The 24,640-nt window shown below is 42.0% G+C and overlaps 1 protein-coding gene across 2 annotated transcripts in view; it reads left to right on the top strand.

Moving 5' to 3' along the window:
* Nucleotides 1-24,640, top strand: part of LOC309551102 (IgGFc-binding protein-like) — a 106,843-nt gene that overhangs the window by 46,169 nt on the left and 36,034 nt on the right. For both annotated transcript variants that reach the window (XM_082251547.1, XM_082251548.1), the window contains exons 14-18: nucleotides 19,392-19,642; nucleotides 20,469-20,646; nucleotides 20,757-20,865; nucleotides 22,324-22,415; nucleotides 23,122-23,298. In XM_082251547.1, coding sequence (XP_082107673.1) covers nucleotides 19,392-19,642; nucleotides 20,469-20,646; nucleotides 20,757-20,865; nucleotides 22,324-22,415; nucleotides 23,122-23,298 — 807 coding nt within the window. The remainder of the gene's footprint in view (nucleotides 1-19,391; nucleotides 19,643-20,468; nucleotides 20,647-20,756; nucleotides 20,866-22,323; nucleotides 22,416-23,121; nucleotides 23,299-24,640) is intronic.

Here is a 24,640-nt window from a genome sequence, read left to right as displayed (position 1 = left end):
GAACAACATCCTTTTTGGGGTGCAGTGAACACAATCTTTTTGGGGTGCAGTGAACAAAATCCTTTGTGGGGTGCAGTGAACACAATCTTTTTGGGGTGCAGTGAACACAATCTTTTTGGGGTGGAGTGAACAACATCCTTTTTGGGGTGCAGTGAACAAAATCCTTTTTGGGGTGCAGTGAACAAAATCATTTTTGGGGTGCAGTGAACACAATCTTTGTGGGGTACAGTGAACAGAATCTTTGTGGGGTGCAGTGAACACAATCTTTGGGGGGTACAGTGAACACAATCTTTGTGAGGTGCAGTGAACACAATCTTTGTGGGGTGCAGTGAACACAATCATTGTGGGGTGCAGTGAACTCAATCTTTGTGGGGTACAGTGAACACAATCTCATACTGAAGGTTTGAGGGTGCTGCCTGTTCCATACTCCCCCTACTCCTCATCTAGCCTTTTAGGGGTACAAACAATAGTAATTGGGGCCTAGTGTGGTTGTGTACGTGTGATATACATACACTTTTTTGGGATCATATTTTCTATTCCGCTATTTAATCAAAAACCTTTGGGGATCAGTTAAATTGGGGGATAGTCTGTGTTGGTACGTGTGAGAGAGATCCACCTTTCCAAGTTGTTGGGGTTCATCTCATACTTCTGAAGGTTTGAGGGTGCTGCCTGTTCCATACTCCCCCTACTCCTAGCCTTTTAGGGGTACAAACAATAGTAATTGGGGCCTAGTGTGGTTGTGTACGTGTGATATACATACACTTTTTTGGGATCATATTTTCTATTCCGCTATTTAATCAAAAACCTTTGGGGATCAGTTAAATTGGGGGATAGTCTGTGTTGGTACGTGTGAGAGAGATCCACCTTTCCAAGTTGTTGGGGTTCATCTCATACTTCTGAAGGTTTGAGGGTGCTGCCTGTTCCATACTCCCCCTACTCCTAGCCTTTTAGGGGTACAAACAATAGTAATTGGGGCCTAGTGTGGTTGTGTACGTGTGATATACATACACTTTTTTGGGATCATATTTTCTATTCCGCTATTTAATCAAAAACCTTTGGGGATCAGTTAAATTGGGGGATAGTCTGTGTTGGTACGTGTGAGAGAGATCCACCTTTCCAAGTTGTTGGGGTTCATCTCATACTTCTGAAGGTTTGAGGGTGCTGCCTGTTCCATACTCCCCCTACTCCTAGCCTTTTAGGGGTACAAACAATAGTAATTGGGGCCTAGTGTGGTTGTGTACGTGTGATATACATACACTTTTTTGGGATCATATTTTCTATTCCGCTATTTAATCAAAAACCTTTGGGGATCAGTTAAATTGGGGGATAGTCTGTGTTGGTACGTGTGAGAGAGATCCACCTTTCCAAGTTGTTGGGGTTCATCTCATACTTCTGAAGGTTTGAGGGTGCTGCCTGTTCCATACTCCCCCTACTCCTAGCCTTTTAGGGGTACAAACAATAGTAATTGGGGCCTAGTGTGGTTGTGTACGTGTGATATACATACACTTTTTTGGGATCATATTTTCTATTCCGCTATTTAATCAAAAACCTTTGGGGATCAGTTAAATTGGGGGATAGTCTGTGTTGGTACGTGTGAGAGAGATCCACCTTTCCAAGTTGTTGGGGTTCATCTCATACTTCTGAAGGTTTGAGGGTGCTGCCTGTTCCATACTCCCCCTACTCCTAGCCTTTTAGGGGTACAAACAATAGTAATTGGGGCCTAGTGTGGTTGTGTACGTGTGATATACATACACTTTTTTGGGATCATATTTTCTATTCCGCTATTTAATCAAAAACCTTTGGGGATCAGTTAAATTGGGGGATAGTCTGTGTTGGTACGTGTGAGAGAGATCCACCTTTCCAAGTTGTTGGGGTTCATCTCATACTTCTGAAGGTTTGAGGGTGCTGCCTGTTCCATACTCCCCCTACTCCTAGCCTTTTAGGGGTACAAACAATAGTAATTGGGGCCTAGTGTGGTTGTGTACGTGTGATATACATACACTTTTTTGGGATCATATTTTCTATTCCGCTATTTAATCAAAAACCTTTGGGGATCAGTTAAATTGGGGGATAGTCTGTGTTGGTACGTGTGAGAGAGATCCACCTTTCCAAGTTGTTGGGGTTCATCTCATACTTCTGAAGGTTTGAGGGTGCTGCCTGTTCCATACTCCCCCTACTCCTAGCCTTTTAGGGGTACAAACAATAGTAATTGGGGCCTAGTGTGGTTGTGTACGTGTGATATACATACACTTTTTTGGGATCATATTTTCTATTCCGCTATTTAATCAAAAACCTTTGGGGATCAGTTAAATTGGGGGATAGTCTGTGTTGGTACGTGTGAGAGAGATCCACCTTTCCAAGTTGTTGGGGTTCATCTCATACTTCTGAAGGTTTGAGGGTGCTGCCTGTTCCATACTCCCCCTACTCCTAGCCTTTTAGGGGTACAAACAATAGTAATTGGGGCCTAGTGTGGTTGTGTACGTGTGATATACATACACTTTTTTGGGATCATATTTTCTATTCCGCTATTTAATCAAAAACCTTTGGGGATCAGTTAAATTGGGGGATAGTCTGTGTTGGTACGTGTGAGAGAGATCCACCTTTCCAAGTTGTTGGGGTTCATCTCATACTTCTGAAGGTTTGAGGGTGCTGCCTGTTCCATACTCCCCCTACTCCTAGCCTTTTAGGGGTACAAACAATAGTAATTGGGGCCTAGTGTGGTTGTGTACGTGTGATATACATACACTTTTTTGGGATCATATTTTCTATTCCGCTATTTAATCAAAAACCTTTGGGGATCAGTTAAATTGGGGGATAGTCTGTGTTGGTACGTGTGAGAGAGATCCACCTTTCCAAGTTGTTGGGGTTCATCTCATACTTCTGAAGGTTTGAGGGTGCTGCCTGTTCCATACTCCCCCTACTCCTAGCCTTTTAGGGGTACAAACAATAGTAATTGGGGCCTAGTGTGGTTGTGTACGTGTGATATACATACACTTTTTTGGGATCATATTTTCTATTCCGCTATTTAATCAAAAACCTTTGGGGATCAGTTAAATTGGGGGATAGTCTGTGTTGGTACGTGTGAGAGAGATCCACCTTTCCAAGTTGTTGGGGTTCATCTCATACTTCTGAAGGTTTGAGGGTGCTGCCTGTTCCATACTCCCCCTACTCCTAGCCTTTTAGGGGTACAAACAATAGTAATTGGGGCCTAGTGTGGTTGTGTACGTGTGATATACATACACTTTTTTGGGATCATATTTTCTATTCCGCTATTTAATCAAAAACCTTTGGGGATCAGTTAAATTGGGGGATAGTCTGTGTTGGTACGTGTGAGAGAGATCCACCTTTCCAAGTTGTTGGGGTTCATCTCATACTTCTGAAGGTTTGAGGGTGCTGCCTGTTCCATACTCCCCCTACTCCTAGCCTTTTAGGGGTACAAACAATAGTAATTGGGGCCTAGTGTGGTTGTGTACGTGTGATATACATACACTTTTTTGGGATCATATTTTCTATTCCGCTATTTAATCAAAAACCTTTGGGGATCAGTTAAATTGGGGGATAGTCTGTGTTGGTACGTGTGAGAGAGATCCACCTTTCCAAGTTGTTGGGGTTCATCTCATACTTCTGAAGGTTTGAGGGTGCTGCCTGTTCCATACTCCCCCTACTCCTAGCCTTTTAGGGGTACAAACAATAGTAATTGGGGCCTAGTGTGGTTGTGTACGTGTGATATACATACACTTTTTTGGGATCATATTTTCTATTCCGCTATTTAATCAAAAACCTTTGGGGATCAGTTAAATTGGGGGATAGTCTGTGTTGGTACGTGTGAGAGAGATCCACCTTTCCAAGTTGTTGGGGTTCATCTCATACTTCTGAAGGTTTGAGGGTGCTGCCTGTTCCATACTCCCCCTACTCCTAGCCTTTTAGGGGTACAAACAATAGTAATTGGGGCCTAGTGTGGTTGTGTACGTGTGATATACATACACTTTTTTGGGATCATATTTTCTATTCCGCTATTTAATCAAAAACCTTTGGGGATCAGTTAAATTGGGGGATAGTCTGTGTTGGTACGTGTGAGAGAGATCCACCTTTCCAAGTTGTTGGGGTTCATCTCATACTTCTGAAGGTTTGAGGGTGCTGCCTGTTCCATACTCCCCCTACTCCTAGCCTTTTAGGGGTACAAACAATAGTAATTGGGGCCTAGTGTGGTTGTGTACGTGTGATATACATACACTTTTTTGGGATCATATTTTCTATTCCGCTATTTAATCAAAAACCTTTGGGGATCAGTTAAATTGGGGGATAGTCTGTGTTGGTACGTGTGAGAGAGATCCACCTTTCCAAGTTGTTGGGGTTCATCTCATACTTCTGAAGGTTTGAGGGTGCTGCCTGTTCCATACTCCCCCTACTCCTAGCCTTTTAGGGGTACAAACAATAGTAATTGGGGCCTAGTGTGGTTGTGTACGTGTGATATACATACACTTTTTTGGGATCATATTTTCTATTCCGCTATTTAATCAAAAACCTTTGGGGATCAGTTAAATTGGGGGATAGTCTGTGTTGGTACGTGTGAGAGAGATCCACCTTTCCAAGTTGTTGGGGTTCATCTCATACTTCTGAAGGTTTGAGGGTGCTGCCTGTTCCATACTCCCCCTACTCCTAGCCTTTTAGGGGTACAAACAATAGTAATTGGGGCCTAGTGTGGTTGTGTACGTGTGATATACATACACTTTTTTGGGATCATATTTTCTATTCCGCTATTTAATCAAAAACCTTTGGGGATCAGTTAAATTGGGGGATAGTCTGTGTTGGTACGTGTGAGAGAGATCCACCTTTCCAAGTTGTTGGGGTTCATCTCATACTTCTGAAGGTTTGAGGGTGCTGCCTGTTCCATACTCCCCCTACTCCTAGCCTTTTAGGGGTACAAACAATAGTAATTGGGGCCTAGTGTGGTTGTGTACGTGTGATATACATACACTTTTTTGGGATCATATTTTCTATTCCGCTATTTAATCAAAAACCTTTGGGGATCAGTTAAATTGGGGGATAGTCTGTGTTGGTACGTGTGAGAGAGATCCACCTTTCCAAGTTGTTGGGGTTCATCTCATACTTCTGAAGGTTTGAGGGTGCTGCCTGTTCCATACCCCCCCTACTCCTCATCTAGCCTTTTAGGGGTACAAACAATAGTAATTGGGGCCTAGTGTGGTTGTGTACGTGCGAGATACATACACTTTTTTTGATCATATTTCCTATTCCGCTATTCAATAAAAACCTTTGAGGATCAATTGAATTGCGGGATAGTCTGTGTCGGTACGTGTGAGAGAGATCCACCTTTCCAAGTTGTTGGGGTTCATCTCATACTTCTGAAGGTTTGAGGGTGCTGCCTGTTCCATACCCCCCCTACTCCTCATCTAGCCTTTTAGGGTTACAAACAATAGTAATTGGGGCCTAGTGTGGTTGTGTACGTGCGAGATACATACACTTTTTTTGATCATATTTCCTATTCCGCTATTCAATAAAAACCTTTGAGGATCAATTGAATTGCGGGATAGTCTGTGTCGGTACGTGTGAGAGAGATCCACCTTTCCAAGTTGTTGGGGTTCATCTCATACTTCTGAAGGTTTGAGGGTGCTGCCTGTTCCATACCCCCCCTACTCCTCATCTAGCCTTTTAGGGGTACAAACAATAGTAATTGGGGCCTAGTGTGGTTGTGTACGTGCGAGATACATACACTTTTTTTGATCATATTTCCTATTCCGCTATTCAATAAAAACCTTTGAGGATCAATTGAATTGCGGGATAGTCTGTGTCGGTACGTGTGAGAGAGATCCACCTTTCCAAGTTGTTGGGGTTCATCTCATACTTCTGAAGGTTTGAGGGTGCTGCCTGTTCCATACCCCCCCTACTCCTCATCTAGCCTTTTAGGGGTACAAACAATAGTAATTGGGGCCTAGTGTGGTTGTGTACGTGCGAGATACATACACTTTTTTTGATCATATTTCCTATTCCGCTATTCAATAAAAACCTTTGAGGATCAATTGAATTGCGGGATAGTCTGTGTCGGTACGTGTGAGAGAGATCCACCTTTCCAAGTTGTTGGGGTTCATCTCATACTTCTGAAGGTTTGAGGGTGCTGCCTGTTCTATACCCCCCCCTACTCCTCATCTAGCCTTTTAGGGGTACAAACAATAGTAATTGGGGCCTAGTGTGGTTGTGTACGTGCGAGATACATACACTTTTTTTGATCATATTTCCTATTCCGCTATTCAATAAAAACCTTTGAGGATCAATTGAATTGCGGGATAGTCTGTGTCGGTACGTGTGAGAGAGATCCACCTTTCCAAGTTGTTGGGGTTCATCTCATACTTCTGAAGGTTTGAGGGTGCTGCCTGTTCCATACCCCCCCTACTCCTCATCTAGCCTTTTAGGGGTACAAACAATAGTAATTGGGGCCTAGTGTGGTTGTGTACGTGTGATATACATACACTTTTTTTGGATCATATTTTCTATTCCGCTATTCAATAAAAACCTTTCTAGGGCAAGATCTTAAATTACAGAAATATGAGGAGACCGTCAAATAAGGGCCGTGGCCTGGGTCGTGGTGCTGCTGGTAGAGCTCCTGTTGCAAGGAGAGGACATGGTCGATCTGTGCCAGCTACACGCACAAGTGAAACACCTTCCTCAAGTGTGAGTAGGCGACAGAACCTGCATCAGTATTTGGTAGGGCATCAAACGCCCCTAGAAGTGATGAGGCCAGAACAAGTTGAGGCGATAGTAGATTGGTTTGCTGCTGACAGTGCCTCCAGTTCCTTCACATTGTCTCCCACCCAGTCTACTGCAGAAAGGTCAGAGTTGGCACCTGCAGCCAATGTCCAACCGTCTTTCACCTCACCCCCTTGCAAATCAGGCCAGCAGTCTGAGCCCCAAGCCATACAGCAGTCTCTTATTCTTTTTGAGGACTCTGTCAGCAGGGTTTCCCAGGGCCATCCACCTAGCCCTGCCCCAGAAGTGGAAGAGATTGAGTGCAGCGATGCCCAACCACTTATTTCTCAAGATGAGTACATGCAAGGATCATCGCAGCACGTCTCCGATGATGACGAAACGCAGGTGCCAACTGCTGCGGCGTTCAGCATTGTGGAGACCGACAAGGAGGGCAGGGGTGAAGACTGGGTGGAAGATGATGTGGAGGACGATGAGGTCCTCGACCCCACATGGAATGAACGTCATGCAGGTGAACTGAGTAGTTTGGAGGAAGAGGCGGTGGTCGCACAGAGCCACCAGCACAGCAGAAGAGGGAGCAGGGTGCAGAAGCGGAGCGGCCGTGCCCTAGACACTACGCCCGCTACTGCCCAACGCAGCAAGGGAACGAGCGCACCAAAGTCAGCTCAAAGGAGTTCTCTAGCGTGGAAGTTCTTTAGAAAATGTGCTGATGACAGGACACGAGTGGTTTGCACCCTGTGCAATCAGAGCTTGAAGCGAGGCATGAACCTTCTCAACCTGAGCACAACCTGCATGATCAGGCATCTAAGTGCAAAGCACGAGCTGCAGTGGAGTACACACCTTCAAAACCAAGAAACGTCTCTGGCTCATCCTGCTTCCTCTTCTGCTGCAGTCTCGGCCGCTCCAGCCACATCTGTAGTGATACCGGCACCTGCCACCCCGCAAACAGACGATCTGTCAGCAACACCACCACCTGGGTCACCAACAACCATCTCCACAATGTCCCGTGGAAGCGTTCAGCTTTCCATCTCCCAAACACTTGAGAGGAAGAGGAAGTACCCCCCTACCCACCCGCGATCCCTGGCCCTGAATGCCAGCATTTCAAAATTATTGGCCTTTGAAATGCTGTCATTCCGTCTGGTGGAGACGCACAGTTTTAAAAACCTTATGTCGGTGGCTGTCCCACAGTACGTCGTGCCCAGCCGCCACTACTTTTCCAGGCAAGCCATCCCTTCCCTGCACAACCAAGTGGGGGAAAAAATCAGGTGTGCACTGCGCAACGCCATCTGTGCCAAGGTCCACCTAACTACGGATACGTGGACCAGTAAGCACGGTCAGGGGCGTTATATCTCCCTAACGGCACACTGGGTAAATGCAGTGGCGGATGGGCCTGAGGCGGATAGCAATTTGGCGCATGTCCTTCCACCACCGAGGATTGCAGGGCGCTTCAGTTTGCCTCCTGTTCCTAACTCCTCCTACTCCGCTTCCTCATCCTCTACCGCCTCCTCATCCGGACAGCGTAACACCTTCACCACCAACTTCAGCACGGCCAGGGGTAAACGACAGCAGGCAGTTTTACAACTTGCCTGTTTGGGGGACAAACCACACACCGCGCAGGAGTTGTGGAGGAGCATGGAACAGCAGACAAATGAGTGGTTGCTGCCAGCGAGCCTCAAGCCCGGCCTGGTGGTGTGCGATAACGGGCGAAATCTCATAGCAGCTCTGGGCCTAGCCGGTTTGACGCACATCCCTTGCCTGGCGCATGTGCTGAATTTGGTGGTGCAGAGGTTCCTTAAAAACTACCCCGATATGTCAGAGCTGCTGCAGAAAGTGCGGGCCGTTTGTGCGCACTTTCGGCGTTCTCACCCTGCTGCTGCTCGCCTGGCAGCGCTGCAGCGTAACTTCGGCCTTCCCGCTCACCGCCTCATATGTGACGTGCCCACAAGGTGGAACTCCACCTTGCACATGCTGGAAAGACTGTGCGAGCAGCAGCAGGCCATAGTGGAGTTTCAGCTGCAGCACGCACGCGTGAGTCGCTCTGCGGAACAGCACCACTTCACCACCAATAACTGGGCCTCCATGCGAGACCTGTGTGCCTTGTTGCGCTGTTTTGAGTACTCCACCAACATGGCCAGTGGCAATGACGCCGTTCTCAGCTTAACTATCCCACTTCTATGCCTCCTTGAAAAAACAATTCGGGCGATGATGGAAGAGGATGTGGCACAGGATGAGGAGGAGGAGGAGGATGAAGAGGTAACATTTCCAAGGCTTTCAGGGCAGTCATTCGCAAGGGGCTCCGAGGGTGGGTTCCTGCACACGCAAACGCCAGGGACGCAATTGTCCAGCAGGGGCACAGTTCTGGAGGATGAGGAGGATGAGGAGGAGGAGGAGGAGCTGGAGGAGGAGATGGAACCATGTGCACAGCAGGGTGGCACCCAGGCCAGCTCATGGCCATCACTGGTGCGTGGCTGGGGGGATACAGAGGACACGGACCATACACCTCCCACAGAGGACAGCCTTTCGTTGCCTCTGGGCAGCCTGGCACACATGAGCGATTACATGCTGCAGTGTCTCCACAACGACCGCCGAGTTGCCCACATTCTAACTTGTGCTGATTACTGGGTGGCCACGCTGCTGGATCCCCGTTACAAGGACAACGTACCGTCCTTAATTCACTCACTGGAGCGCGATCGCAAGATGCGCGAGTACAAGCGCACGCTGGTAGACGCCATGCTGCTGGCATTCCCATCTGACAGCGGGGCCACAGTGGAAGCACAAGGCAGAGGAGGAGGAGGAGGAGGTCGCCAACGCAACCAGGGCACCGCCAGCACCTCAGAAGGCAGGGTTAGCATGGCCGAAATGTGGAAAAGCTTTGTCAGCACGCCACAACAAACAGCAGCACCAGCAGCTCAGATGGAACGTCTTAGCAGGAGGCAGCATTTTACCAACATGGTGGAGCAGTATGTGTGCACACGCCTACATGTAGTGAATGACGGGTCTGCCCCCTTCAACTTCTGGGTCTCCAAATTGGGCACATGGCCTGAGCTTGCCCTTTACGCCTTGGAGGTGCTGGCGTGCCCTGCAGCCAGTGTATTATCTGAACGGGTATTTAGCACGGCTGGGGGCGTTATAACAGACAAGCGCAGCCGCCTGTCCAGAGACAATGTGGACAAGCTCACGTTCATTAAAATGAACCAGGCATGGATCCCACGGGACTTTTCCGTACCTTGTGCAGAATAGCAATGGATACCGACCTTACCCACCCATTGTTCCATTTTTGCTCTTTCTCACTCTTTTGGGGTGTACCCTCATTTAAAATTTGTGAAAAGAAGCAGTGTTGGCTACCTCGTCCTCCTCCTCAGGGCCAGATTAATGTAGGGGCTATTGGAGCTGCAGCTCCAGGCCCCTACCTTTTATATAGGCCCCGGGTTGGCCATATTCACTGTTACCGCTCTTCTGTCACTTGTAAACACAGAAGTCTGGCTTCTATGCTCGCTTCCCCAGGCAGCACCCTCAGAACCTCCCCACACAGCGTGAAGGCCGGACAAGGAGGGACAGTTGGCGATGCATGGATGTGTTTATGGGCTTCAGAGACAGCATCCCATGTTGAATTAGGCATGCATGGCTGCACCCTTCCTCCTCTGGGTGCATGGCAAGGCACGGCCCTAAGGCCCTTCAAAATCCTCAGCACCAAGCCCATGATGCTGTTAATCCGGCCCTGGTCCTCCTCCACCGCCGCTTCCACCTACACCGCCCATAGGTGTGCGCAGCCTATTGCATTAAGGTGTGCACCCCAAAGTTGAAATACACATGCATGTGTTTGCCAGCAGGGAGAGTAATGTATCGGGGCCATGTACCTGTAGGCAAGGAGAAATAGAGCAGAGCAGGTCCCAGGGAGATCTTTCCCATCTCCTCACTGGCAATGCTATGTGCCCTAGGTGATTAGGGTGTGCCCAGGCACACCCAGCACACCCTGTGCGCACGCCTATGTCACCGCCACATCCACCACCACCTCAACCTCCCTCCTACTCCATATGGGCCTCGTCCTTCAGAGATGAAGAAGAACATTGTTTTATTTTTCTGTTTTTTTTTGTTGTTTTAAGTTATTTCCCTATCCACATTTGTTTGCAGAGCACTTGCCATGCTCTTAATTACGTTTTGCTGCCATTTGCAGCACTCTAGCCCTTTCCTTTGGTGTTTTAGAGCCATTTTAGTGCCTTAAAGTTCGGGTCCCCATTGACTTCAATGGGGTTCGGTGTCCGGGAAAAGTTCGGTAAAAGTCCGGGACACGGACCCGGACTTTTTTTTAAAGTTCGGCCGAACCCGTCGAACACGGACATCTAGGTGTCCGCTCAACCCTAGTTGTAATATGATCCACTCAGATACAGGTAGTTGTTGTAATATATTGTAATTCCCTTAGATACAGGTAATTGTTGTATCATAATCCACTTGGATACAGGTAGTTGTTATAAAATAATTAAATCAGAGACAGGTAATTGTTGTATTATAGTCTACTTAGACACAGGTAGTTGTAATATGATTCACTCGGACATAGATAGTCATTATATTATAATCCACTCAGGCACAAATAATTGATGTAACATGATATACTCAGACATACACTAAATTATCAAAAGTATTGGGACTCCTGCCTTTACACCCACATGAATTTTAATGGCATACTAGTCTTAGTCCGTAGGGTTCAATATTGAGTTGGCCCATCCTTTGCAGCCATAACAGCTTCAACTCTTCTGGGAAGGCTGTCCACAAGGTTTAGGAGTATGTTTATGCAAAGGTTTGACCATTCTTCCAGAAGCGCATTTGTGAGGTCAGACACTGATGTTGGTGATTGGGTTAATCGGGCAATCTGTTATGGGTCACTTTGTACGTTTCTTTACTTCCAACAACAATATATTTTTCTCCTTAGGTTCAAGTTCTACAGCATTACCCATTATTATTACCACAACACCTTCAAATGTTATAACTAGCACTAAAACACCTACTACAGTTAGCCCTGCTACTACTGTTACCACAACTGCAACAAAAACAGCAGAAGTTACAAGTAAGTGGTATCAAAATTAAAAGTATATGTGTGCCATTTCACTTGGTTGAGTTATGATTAATAATGCTTATGAATGTTGCTTACATTTAATTAATTACGCATTAATGTAATAAAATGTATATGAACTATATTTAAAAAGAAAAAGTTTAACATTTGCTTCTATTTTGAAGCTATGGACATGAAGTATTGTTTTTGTATTTACGTTGTACCTACCAATTTTGACTGCCAGGTTGTAATAAATGGAGAAGTGCCATATCCTGAATTTACCTAAATAACAGCAGTAGTACTTGGTTCCTTCTTTCTGTGATGTCATGTTCTGTTTCAATTAATACATCCCTTACCTGCAGCAAAAGACAGTATAATAGAGCAGAGTTTGGTACAGAAAAATTCACTCTTTTACTTCAGCATTTGTACATTTAGCAAATTAGTAGTAAGAGTTGCAGGCCAGTTAAAGTGCAGATTGCTATGATAATACAATTCACTATGACACAGATCATGGTTGCAATATAATCCACTCAGACAGAGGTAGTTGTTGTAATATAATTCACTCAGGGACAGGTAATTGTTGTATCATAATTTACTTAGATACAGGTAATTGTTGTATTATAATCCACTTGGATACAGGTAGTTGTTATAAAATAATTAAATCAGAGACAGGTAATTGTTGTATTATAGTCTACTTAGACACAGGTAGTTGTAATATGATTCACTCGGACATAGGTAGTCGTTATATTATAATCCACTCAGGCACAAATAATTGATGCAACATGATCCACTCAGACGTACACTAAATTACCAAAAGTATTGGGACTCCTGCCTTTACACCCACATGAATTTTAATGGTATACTAGTCTTAGTCCGTAGGGTTCATTATTGAGTTGGCCCACCCTTTGCAGCTATAACAGCTTCAACTCTTCTGGGAAGACTGTCCACAAGGTTTAGGAGTGTGTCTATGCAAAGGTTTGACCATTCTAACAGAAGCGCATTTGTGAGGTCAGACACTGATGTTGGTGATTGGGTTAATCGGGCAATCTGTTATGGGTCACTTTGTACATTTCTTTACTTCCAACAACAATATATTTTTCTCCTTAGGTTCAAGTTCTACAGCATTACCCATTATTATTACCACAACACCTTCAAATGTTATAACTAGCACTAAAACACCTACTACAGTTAGCATTGATACTACTGCTACCACAACTACAACAAAAACAGCAGAAGTTACAAGTAAGTGGTATCAAAATGAAAAGTATATGTGTGCCATTTCACTTTGTTGAGTTATGATTAATAATGCTTATGAATGTTACTTACATTTAATTAAATACGCATTAATGTAATAAAATGTATATGAACTATATTTAAAAAGAAAAAGTTTGACATTTGCTTCTATTTTGAAGCTATGGACTTGAAGTATTGTTTTTGTATTTACGTTGTACCTACCAATTTTTACTGCCAGGTTGTAATAAATGGAGAAGTGCCGTATCCTGAATTTACCTAAATAACAGTGATAGTACTTGGTTGCTTCCTTCTGTGATGTCATGTTCTGTTTCAATTAATACATCCCTTCCCTGCAGCAAAAGACAGTATAATAAAGCAGAGTTTGGTACAGAAAAATTCACTCTTTTACTTCAGCATTTGTACATTTAGCAAATTAGTAGTCAGAGTAGCAGGCCAGTTAAAGTGCAGATTGCTATGATAATACAATTCACTATGACACAGGTCATGGTTGCAATATAATCCACTCAGGCAGAGGTAGTTGTTGTAATATACTGTAATTCCTTAGATACAGGTAATTGTTGTATCATAATCCACTTGGATTCAGGTAGTTGTTAAAATATAATTTAATCAGAGACATGTAATTGTTGTATTATAGTCTACTTAGACACAGGTAGTTTTAATATGATTCATTCGGGCATAGGTAGTTGTTATATTATAATTCACTCAGGCACAAATAATTGTTGTAACATGATCCACTAAGACATACACTAAATTATCAAAAGTATTGGGACTCCTGCCTTTACACCCACATGAATTTTAATGGCATACTAGTCTTAGTCCGTAGGGTTCAATATTGAGTTGGCCCATCCTTTGCAGCCATAACAGCTTCAATTCTTCTGGGAAGGCTGTCCACAAGGTTTAGGAGTATGTTTATGCAAAGGTTTGACCATTCTTCCAGAAGCGCATTTGTGAGGTCAGACACTGATGTTGGTGATTGGGTTAATCGGGCAATCTGTTATGGGTCACTTTGTAAGTTTCTTTACTTCCAACAATAATATATTTTTCTCCTTAGGTTCAAGTTCTACAGCATTACCCATTATTATTACCACAACACCTTCAAATGTTATAACTAGCACTAAAACACCTACTACAGTTAGCATTGATACTACTGCTACCACAACTACAACAAAAACAGCAGAAGTTACAAGTAAGTGGTATCAAAATGAAAAGTATATGTGTGCCATTTCACTTTGTTGAGTTATGATTAATAATGCTTATGAATGTTACTTACATTTAATTAAATACGCATTAATGTAATAAAATGTATATGAACTATATTTAAAAAGAAAAAGTTTGACATTTGCTTCTATTTTGAAGCTATGGATTTGAAGTATTGTTTTGTATTTACGTTGTACCTACCAATTTTTCCTGCCAGGTTGTAATAAATGGAGAAGTGCCGTATCCTGAATTTACCTAAATAACAGTGATAGTACTTGGTTGCTTCCTTCTGTGATGTCATGTTCTGTTTCAATTAATACATCCCTTCCCTGCAGCAAAAGACAGTATAATAAAGCAGAGTTTGGTACAGAAAAATTCACTCTTTTACTTCAGCATTTGTACATTTAGCAAATTAGTAGTCAGAGTAGCAGGCCAGTTAAAGTGCAGATTGCTATGATAATACAATTCACTATGACACAGGTCATGGTTGCAATATAATCCACTCAGGCAGAGGTAGTTGTTGTAATATACTGTAATTCCTTAGATACAGGTAATTGTTGTATCATAATCCACTTGGATTCAGGTAGTTGTTAAAATATAATTTAATCAGAGACAGGTAATTGTTGTATTATAGTCTACTTAGACACAGGTAGTTTTAATATGATTCATTCGGGCACAGGTAGTTGTTATATTATAATTCACTCAGGCACAAATAATTGTTGTAACATGATCCACTCAGACATACACTAAATTATCAAAAGTATTGGGACTCCTGCCTTTACACCCACATGAATTTTAATGGCATACTAGTCTTAGTCCGTAGGGTTCAATATTGAGTTGGCCCATCCTTTGCAGCCATAACAGCTTCAATTCTTCTGGGAAGGCTGTCCACAAGGTTTAGGAGTATGTTTATGCAAAGGTTTGACCATTCTTCCAGAAGCGCATTTGTGAGGTCAGACACTGATGTTGGTGATTGGGTTAATCGGGCAATCTGTTATGGGTCACTTTGTAAGTTTCTTTACTTCCAACAATAATATATTTTTCTCCTTAGGTTCAAGTTCTACAGCATTACCCATTATTATTACCACAACACCTTCAAATGTTATAACTAGCACTAAAACACCTACTACAGTTAGCATTGCTACTACTGATATCGCAACTACAACAAAAACAGCAGAAGTTACAAGTAAGTGGTATCAAAATGAAAAGTATATGTGTGACATTTCACTTGGCTGAGTTATGATTAATAATGCTTATGCATGTTACTTACATTTAATTAAATACGCATTAATGTAATAAAATGTATATGAACTATATTTAACAAGAAAAAGTTTAACATTTGCTTCTATTTTGAAGCTATGGACATGAAGTATTGTTTTTGTATTTACGTTGTACCTACCAATTTTGACTGCCAGGTTGTAATTAATGGAGAAGTGCCGTATCCTGAATTTACCTTAATAACAGCGGTAGTACTTGGTTGCTTCCTTCTGTGATGTCATGTTCTGTTTCAATTAATACATCCCTTCCCTGCAGCAAAAGACAGTATAATAGAGCTGAGTTTGGAAAGAGTTTGGTACAACACAATTCACTCTTTTACTTCAGCATTTGTACATTTAGCAAATTAGTAGTAAGAGTGGCAGGCCAGTTAAAGTGCAGATTGCTATGATAATGCAATTCACTATGACACAGATCATGGTTGCAATATAATTCACTCAGACAGAGGTAGTTGTTGGAATATGATCCACTCTGATACAGATAGTTGTTGTAATATACTGTAATTCCCTTAGATACAGGTAATTGTTGTATCATAATCCACTTGGATACAGGTAGTTATTATAATAAAATTAAATCAGAGACAGGTAATTGTTGTATTATAGTCTACTTAGACACAGGTAGTTGTAATATGATTCACTCGGACATAGGTAGTTGTTATATTATAATCCACTCAGGCACAAATAATTGATGCAACATGATCCACTCAGACGTACACTAAATTACCAAAAGTATGAGACTCCTGCCTTTACACCCACATGAATTTTAATGGCATCCCAGTCTTAGTCTGTAGGGTTCATTATTGAGTTGGCCCACCCTTTGCAGCTATAATAGCATCAACTCTTCTGGGAAGGCTGTCCACAAGGTTTAGGAGTGTGTCTATGCATAGGTTTGACCATTCTTCCAGAAGCGCATATGTGAGGTCAGACACTGATGTTGGAGAGAAGGCCTGGCTGTCAGTCTGCACTCTAATTAATCCCAAAGGTGTTCTATCGGGTTGAAGTTAGGACTCTGCGCAAGCCAGTCAAGTTCTTCCACCCCAAACTTTCTCATCCATGTCTTTATGGACCTTGTTTGTGCACTGGTGCGCAGTCATGTTGAAACAGGAAGGACCAACTCCAAACTGTTTCCACAAAGTTGGGAGCATGAAATTGTCCAAAATGTCTTGGTATGCTGATGCCTTAATAATTATATTCCCTGGAATTAAGGGGCTAGCCCAACCATTGGAAAACAACCTCACACTATAATCCCCCCTCCACCAAATCATGTGGACCGGTGCACCAAGAAAGATCCATAAAGACATGGATGAGCGAGTTTGGGATGAGGGAACTTGACTTGCCTGCACCAAGTCCTGACCTCAGCTCAATAGAACACCTTGGGGATAAATTAGAGTGCAGACTGCGAACCAGGCCTTCGCTCCAACACCAGTGCCTGACCTCACAAATGCGCTTCTGGAAGAATGGTCAAACAATCCCATAGACACACTCCTAAACATTGTGGACAGCCTTCCCAGAAAAGTTGAAGCTGTTATAGCTGCAAATTGTGGGCCAATTCAATATTGAACCGTAGGGACTACGACTGGGATGCCATTAAAGATCATGTGCATGTAAATGCAGGCATCCCAATACTTTTGGGAATATAGTGTATGTAGCTGTGTAACATAATCCACTCAGGCACAACAATTTGTTGTAATATGTTCCACTCAGACATAGGTAGTTGTTATATGATAATCGACTCAACCACAGATAGTTGTTGTAATATGATCCACTCAGACACAGGTAGCTGTAACATAATCCACTCAATTACAGATAGCTGACGTAATATGATTCACTAATGCTTGAGTAGCTGATGTAAAATTATCCACTTAAGCTTACATAGCCAATGCAATATGATCCACTAAGGGACAGGTAGTTGATGTAATATTATCCACTTATGCTTACATAGCCAATGTAATATAATCCACTAAGGGACAGGTAGCTGATGTAATATGATTCATTGAGGCTTGAATAACTGATGTAATATGATTCACTGAAGCTAAGGTACCTGATCTAATATGATCCACTAAGTCTAGGGAATTCAGGGAAGCTATTGTAAAGCACTGCACAAACTGTTGGCACTATATAAATCCTGTATAATAATAATAATTATAATAATAAGGTAGCTGTTGTTAAATAGTTACATAGTTACATAGTTAGTAAGGTTGAAAAAAGACATCAGTCCATCCAGTTCAACCTATGATGCGTGTGTGTGTTTGCTTTTAACCGTACATTGTATACCCCTGTATGTTGTGGTCTTTAAGGTGTCCATCTAATAGTTTTTTGAAACTATCGATGCTCCCTGCTGATACGACTGCTTGTGGAAGAGAATTCCACATCCTTACTGCTCTTACAGTGAAGAACCCCTTACGCACTTTAAGGTTAAACCGCCTTTCCTCTAGTTTTAGTGAGTGGCCATGTGTCTTATTGTATCTCCTTTCTCTGAATAGTTTGTTCCTTATGCTCGGGTCACCAGTACAGTATTTGTACATTGATATCATATCCCCCCTCAATCGTCTTTTCTCCAGAGAGAAAAGGTTCAGTGCTTGTAGTCTTTCCTCATAGCTGATGTCCTCCATTCCCCTAATTATTTTTGTTGCCCTTCTCTGGACTTTCTCCAATTCCAGCACATCCTTCCTGAGGACCGGTGCCCAGAACTGGACAGCATACTCCAGATGTGGCCGGACCAGAGTCTTGTAGAGTGGGAGAATAATCTCTTTATTTCTGGAGTGAATCCCCTTTTTTATACATCCCAGTATTCTGTTGGCTTTGCTTGCGGCGGCTTGGCATTGCATGCCACTGCCAAGCTTGTTGTCTACCAGTACCCCCAAGTCCTTTTCCATCCTAGACTCACCCAGAGGTTCCCCCCCTAGTGAGTAGCTTGCTTTCTGGTTTCTGGCCCCCAAGTGCATTACTTTACATTTATCAACATTAAACCTCATCTGCCATGTAGTTGCCCACCCCGTTATTTTGTTCAGGTCTGCTTGTAAGGTTTCCACATCCTGCATAGAAGATATTGGCATGCCTAGTTTAGTATCATCTGCAAATACTGAGATTGTGCTGGATATCCCCTCCTCTAGATCATTTATGAACAAATTAAACAGGATTGGTCCCAGGACAGAACCCTGGGGGACCCCACTTTCCACACCCGCCCAATCCGAGTACTCCCCATTAATCACCACCCTCTGTACTCTCCCCTGGAGCCAGTTCTCTATCCAGGTACTCACCTTATGGTCCATACCTACCTTCCTTATTTTGTACAGTAATCGTTTGTGGGGAACGGTGTCAAAGGCCTTTGCAAAGTCCAGATACACCACATCCACAGGCTTACCTTTATCTAGGTGGCTGCTCACTTCATCGTAGAAGGTTAATAGATTGGTTTGGCAAGAACGATTTTTCATGAATCCATGCTGATTACTACTTATAATACCATAAATGATCCACTGAGGCTAAGGAGGCTGATGTGTTATGATCCACCAGAGTTATTGCTAGGATTGTGAAAGACCTGAAGCACCCCCGAGGAAAGCACCCCTGAAAACAAATTTTGATCATTTTGAATTATACTTCAGAAATTTGATAAAAAAAGTGCTAATAATTGCTTAACAAGGATCTAACTAACATATAACATATAGCAGAAATTAGCTTGTATGTTTACATTAATAGATCAGGTATTGCTTAACAATGATATAGCAGCATGCTAGCCAAAGGGGTAAGGAAATCATGAAACTGTTTCAGGAATCAGCTTTAATGTAAAGATAATAACTAATGTAACAGTGAGTTGTTATTTAGGAAAACAAATCTAAGAGCTATAGCTGATCATTTGTCTTGTCCTGTCTTATTCATTCTTTTTGTGTTTCTTTGTTTAGCTACCGGAATCTGCAGTGCATCAGGTGATCCTCACTACAACACATTTGATGGTAGAGTACACCATTATATGGGCAACTGCAGTTACACTCTCACTAAACTTTGTGATGCTTTGACCAGTGGATTCCCATATTTCCATGTGTATACTACAAATGAACATCGGGGCTCGAACACTAAAGTTTCATATGTTCAGTCTGTGCATGTAGAAGTGTACAGCACTAACTTCACACTACTAAAGAATAAAAAACTAAATGTAAGTGATGTTTTCAACATATAAAGTTAATGATATACTATAATTGAATACAACAGATAGGTAGTAGCAATTGTTATTAAAAAAAAATGATTTTGCTGTTTTGTGGGTTTAGGAAATATTATCTCTTACAGCCATAATTATATATAGCAATGGGTTGGTGCCAGTAGGTGCAATGTGGCAGTGTCTTGGTTCCCTCCGCAGCTTCCAGTTAATTTGTCTTAAATCGGGCTGCAGAGCTGCAGATGGTATACAATGCAATACGAAGATCGGTGGCAGATTGTGTCAAAACCAGTGAACAAACCTGCCACCCACTTCCAAAATCAGAGCTTCAGCATGCTCCCCAACGTGCCAATAACCAATGGAGAGCCTACTAATAGAATAAGACATGGCAGCATGACAAATACCAAAGACACTGAGAAAAACTCACAAATGTACATATCCTGTGCAAATTCTATATATTTATATAAGTATGTTCCACCCCACATGAAAGGCTACGAAAGACATTCTTTAAAAAAAATGGCTATAAGATTATCTAGTTGACTAATATTGCCACATACAGTAAGTCATAACCTTAATCTTTTGCCTAGTTTGCTACAATGTGTGGGTGGCTTTTGCCACTTTTTTAAAATAATGATATAGCAAATATTGACAATGTCAAAGTGTTCCAAAGAAACAAATTAGATTAGGCATCACTTTTTCTAAGTAATTGCTATTTATTGCACTGCCTAAATCATCTGAGTAATGTCTTGTACATTGCTAGGAAAGAAAACAACATTTTACAGATCCAACACATCACAATGAAAACTTTTAAAATATGTAATTTCAGGTAAATGGGAAGAGAACAAATCTGCCAACCCCTCCTGATAGTAGACTGAGAGTCCATCTTAGTGGCAATTATTTGATTTTGGCAACAGATTTTGGGCTACAAGTGAGATTTGATGGTAACCACTATGTTGACATTTCCCTGCCATCAGCCTTCAAAAATCATTTATGTGGATTGTGTGGTAAGTCCTATGTTTGTGTTAAGGTCACTCTTTTAAAGATTTACAACACACAATCTATATGATGACTCATATCTTAAATAATCATTGTAAATCATTGCACTGTTATTCAGGGAACTACAATGGCATATCATCAGATGATAACATGAAACCAGATGGCAGCATTGCCACTGATTCCAGAGAATTGGGAGACAGCTGGATAGTTTCACAAGATGGTGAATTGTAAGTGTTAAAATGTAAATTTTCTCACATAGTTCGAACACTTTCATATATTGCAATAAGTAGATTATGGTTGCATTAATTTTCCACAATATGTACATTCATTTATGTTTCTATGGATTCTTTAAAAGTTTTATTTTATGTATTTAACCATTTTAAGACCGGAAGGATTTGATCCCTTAATGACCAGGCCCTATTTTGCGATTTGGCACTGAGTTACTTTAACGGACAATTGCGCAGTCGTGCGACGCTGTACCCAAATAAAATTGATGTCCTTTTTTTCTCACAAATAGAGCTTTCTTTTGGTGGTATTTGATCACCTGTGCAATTTTTGTTTGTTGCGCTATAAAACAAAAAAATAGCGACAATTTTGAAAAAAATAAAATAAGATTTTCACATTCTGCTATATGACATTCTCAAAAAAAATGTAAAAATCAAAATTTGTTAACATGTTAGGCCAATTTGTTTTCTGCTACATATTTTTGGTAAAAAAAAAACGCAATAAGTGTATTTTGATTTGTTTGCGCAAAAGTTATCGTGTCTACTAACTACGGGGAAGATTTATGTCATTTTTAATATTATTTTTTTTTTACTAGTAATGGCGGCGATCTGCGTTTTTTTTTTTTGTGGGATTGCGACATTACCGCGGACAGATCGGACCCCTAACTGCCATTTTTGACACTTTTGGGGGTACCAGTGACATTACTACAGTAATCAGTGCTAAAAATATGCACTGTTACTGTAATAATGACACTGGCAGGGAAGGGGTAAACCCTGTGGGTGATCAAGGGGTTAAATGTGAGCCTAGGGGAGTGATTCTAACTGTGGAGGGGGGCATGGCTTCTGAAATTACCATAGAGACATGTGATTCTATATAGAAGGATCACATGGGCTCTATGACCATTCCAGGGAGAAGAACGGTCGGCTGTGTTTACAACAGCCGACCGTCCTCTCTCAGCGGGGAGCGGTCGCGGGTGTCAGTCGGCAATTGGAGCCGCCTGACACAGGCATCGGCTTCCCGGCTGACGATCGGGGGCGGGAGCTCTCCACCGGCTCACGCGCTGCCACCAAGCGAGCAACGTATCCTGTACGAGCCACCCTGCCGCCATATATATATATAGTAAGCTGTCGGCAAGTGGTTAAACTCTTTAGAAAAGAAAACTGAATAAAAACAAATCCAGAGAGTTTCAATCATGCAGAAATACACAGCAGTCGGTTTTTATTAAATTGATTAACTAAAGTTGTAAAAAAATGTATAGTATGTACTGTATTATAAAGTATGAAATACATTTCAAGGTTTTATAATTTGGTAGATTTCTAATACCAAGAGGACATCACAAATGATAAATAATAACCCAGTATTAATAGTATATAGTAGCATTCATTAGGTACTAATGCAACAGTTCATGTTCGTATTTCTGTTTATTGAATATGCTCACTACTCATTTCTGTTTCCTAAAGATGTGGAAGTGAAGAACTGGAAAGTTGTAGTTCAAGTGACCAGCAGGAGTACAGCAAGACTACAGCTTGTGGCATTATAACTGATCCATTAGGTAAAACATAGATTGCTTAAAGCTGAGCTCCAGACCACTAGCCAAATAAACACATGAGATACACAGATGAAAGCTGTTTATTTGTCAAAAGAATTTGTATTTTTGTTCATCCAGTCCTGAAATATAAACAGCTCTGTCACACAGTGCATGCTATCTAGAATGGGAAGATGACTTTAAATTACAGGTCCTCTCCCCAACCCCACCCTTTGACTGGAAAATTAAAGTCAAAAGCAGAACAATGATGAGCTTGATGCCCCGTACACACGTGCAGATTATCTGAAGACTTGTCTTCAGATTTACCTTTTCTATGTAGTGCAAGGGCCTGCCGGATTGCATACAAATTGAAAGTGTTTAGGTTTGACCTCATATTATATGGTTTTGGTAAGTCTACAGACAAAAGTCTTCAGATAATCTGCACGTGTGTACGGGGCATAACTCTCTTCCACGCTGTTCTCTCTCTCCTTGTGCTGCTTCCTCCTCCTCCTGTCAAAGCCCAGCTGTACAGAAGACTATAAAAGTCTGATACCATGCCAACATTTGTATAATACCGGCAAAAAAAAAATATTTTTAATTATGCATTCATGGTTACAGAGCTACATTTGTGTCTTTTATATCTGCCCAAAGTTCAGCTTTAAACTTGTGGACAAATTATGTTATTGAATAGCGATGAAAGAAAACTAACAGACATGAACACTTTTTCCTTTAGGTATCTTCAAGGACTGTCACGCTCTAATAAATCCTGATAACTTCTTTGAGAATTGTGTGCTGGATATGTGCTTTACTCAGGGCGAGTCAACTTCCCTCTGCTATGCTGTGCAGGCATATGCCCAACAGTGCTCAGATGCTGGAGTGTGTGTAGAATGGAGATCAGACACTTTCTGTCGTAAGTAATTGTACATAACTTAATAACAAAATAATGAATAATTTCATGTTAAATATTATTATACTGTTATATAAATAAGCTCTTTAAAGTCCATACGTATCATGTCCTGTAGCAAAAATCACATTCATCCTTCCCAAAATTGCGTTCAAAACATTCCAACACAGGCACCTGAATTACTGTACATGTTGGGACAATTTCAACTGGAAAAGATTGGAGTGCTGTATATATCTTCGATTTGTGATGGCTTTCTTGTGCTATTTAACTCATATTACTCTCATTGGCTTCTTTGCCTGTTGTTATGCATTTGACATTTTTAGGACATAATGAAGAAACTAAAGGGAACCCTGCAAATAAGCTTATGCTTTTTTTTAATTGAGATTAGCAGGAAGACATTGTATATAATGTGTGGTGGCATTGGTGTATAAAATAAAAATGTGGTAAGGTAACATGTGCCATTAGTAATCAGTGGTGGCTCACCGTGTGCTCAGGAATTCCACTCTGTGCATAATTGAATACTATCAGAAAAACAGGAAGTACATCACAACCATTACACAATTATCACTTTATTCTGCCTTTATGGATCAAAATTGCAAAAAAAGCACTGAGCACAAGAACAAGAGCTAACATTGCCTATAACATTGCATAGTTTTGAATCCATGAAGACAGAAAATAATTGGATAGCCTGAGAATGGCTGTGCCATATTCCCAGACATTTGTGTATAGCCTACTCACCATTTTGGAAAACACAGCATCCAGTTATCACCAGTTTATTCATGTCACTCTGCTAAACTGATAAAATACTGTATGAGACTCATACTTACTGAGACTTGCATGAAAGGCAAGAGTTTCATAATCTCAACAATATATTGAAGATCTGCAGTAGTGAACATGAATGGTTGAGTCAGGGTTACCCATTACTATCATGCTTCATCTGGCTTTGGAAGAAGTACCTTTTAGAGCGTGCATGAATTCTTGCCCTCTGATGGGCAATGCATGTTTTTGGTTCTTTATTTAGAGCAGCTGCTTACAATCAACTATTAAATCTGCCTCTATCCAAAGCTCTGAATCTGATTTCTCTATGCTGCCTGATTCTTCTGTTATCTGTATCATTCCCTTCTGACAGCTTTTCCCTGACACCAGAAGAATAAAGAGACAGGAGAAGAGAGCTCCAGCACACAGCCCGTGATTGACAGTCACAGTTGTGCTTTTTCTTCCTGTAGTGTAAGGAGCGGACTTTGTCCCTTCCCTCCAATTAGGGATAAGGGTTCTTCTCTCTTAGCTGAGCAATGTGTGAATTCTTATCTCTACCCCCCTCTTTTGTGCTGCTTAGAGATGCTGACAG

This window comes from Pelophylax lessonae (genome assembly GCF_965119305.1).
Source record: "Pelophylax lessonae genome assembly, chromosome: 3".
Classification (NCBI taxonomy): Eukaryota; Metazoa; Chordata; class Amphibia; order Anura; family Ranidae; genus Pelophylax; species Pelophylax lessonae.
This window is presented reverse-complemented; position numbering and strand designations above follow the sequence as displayed.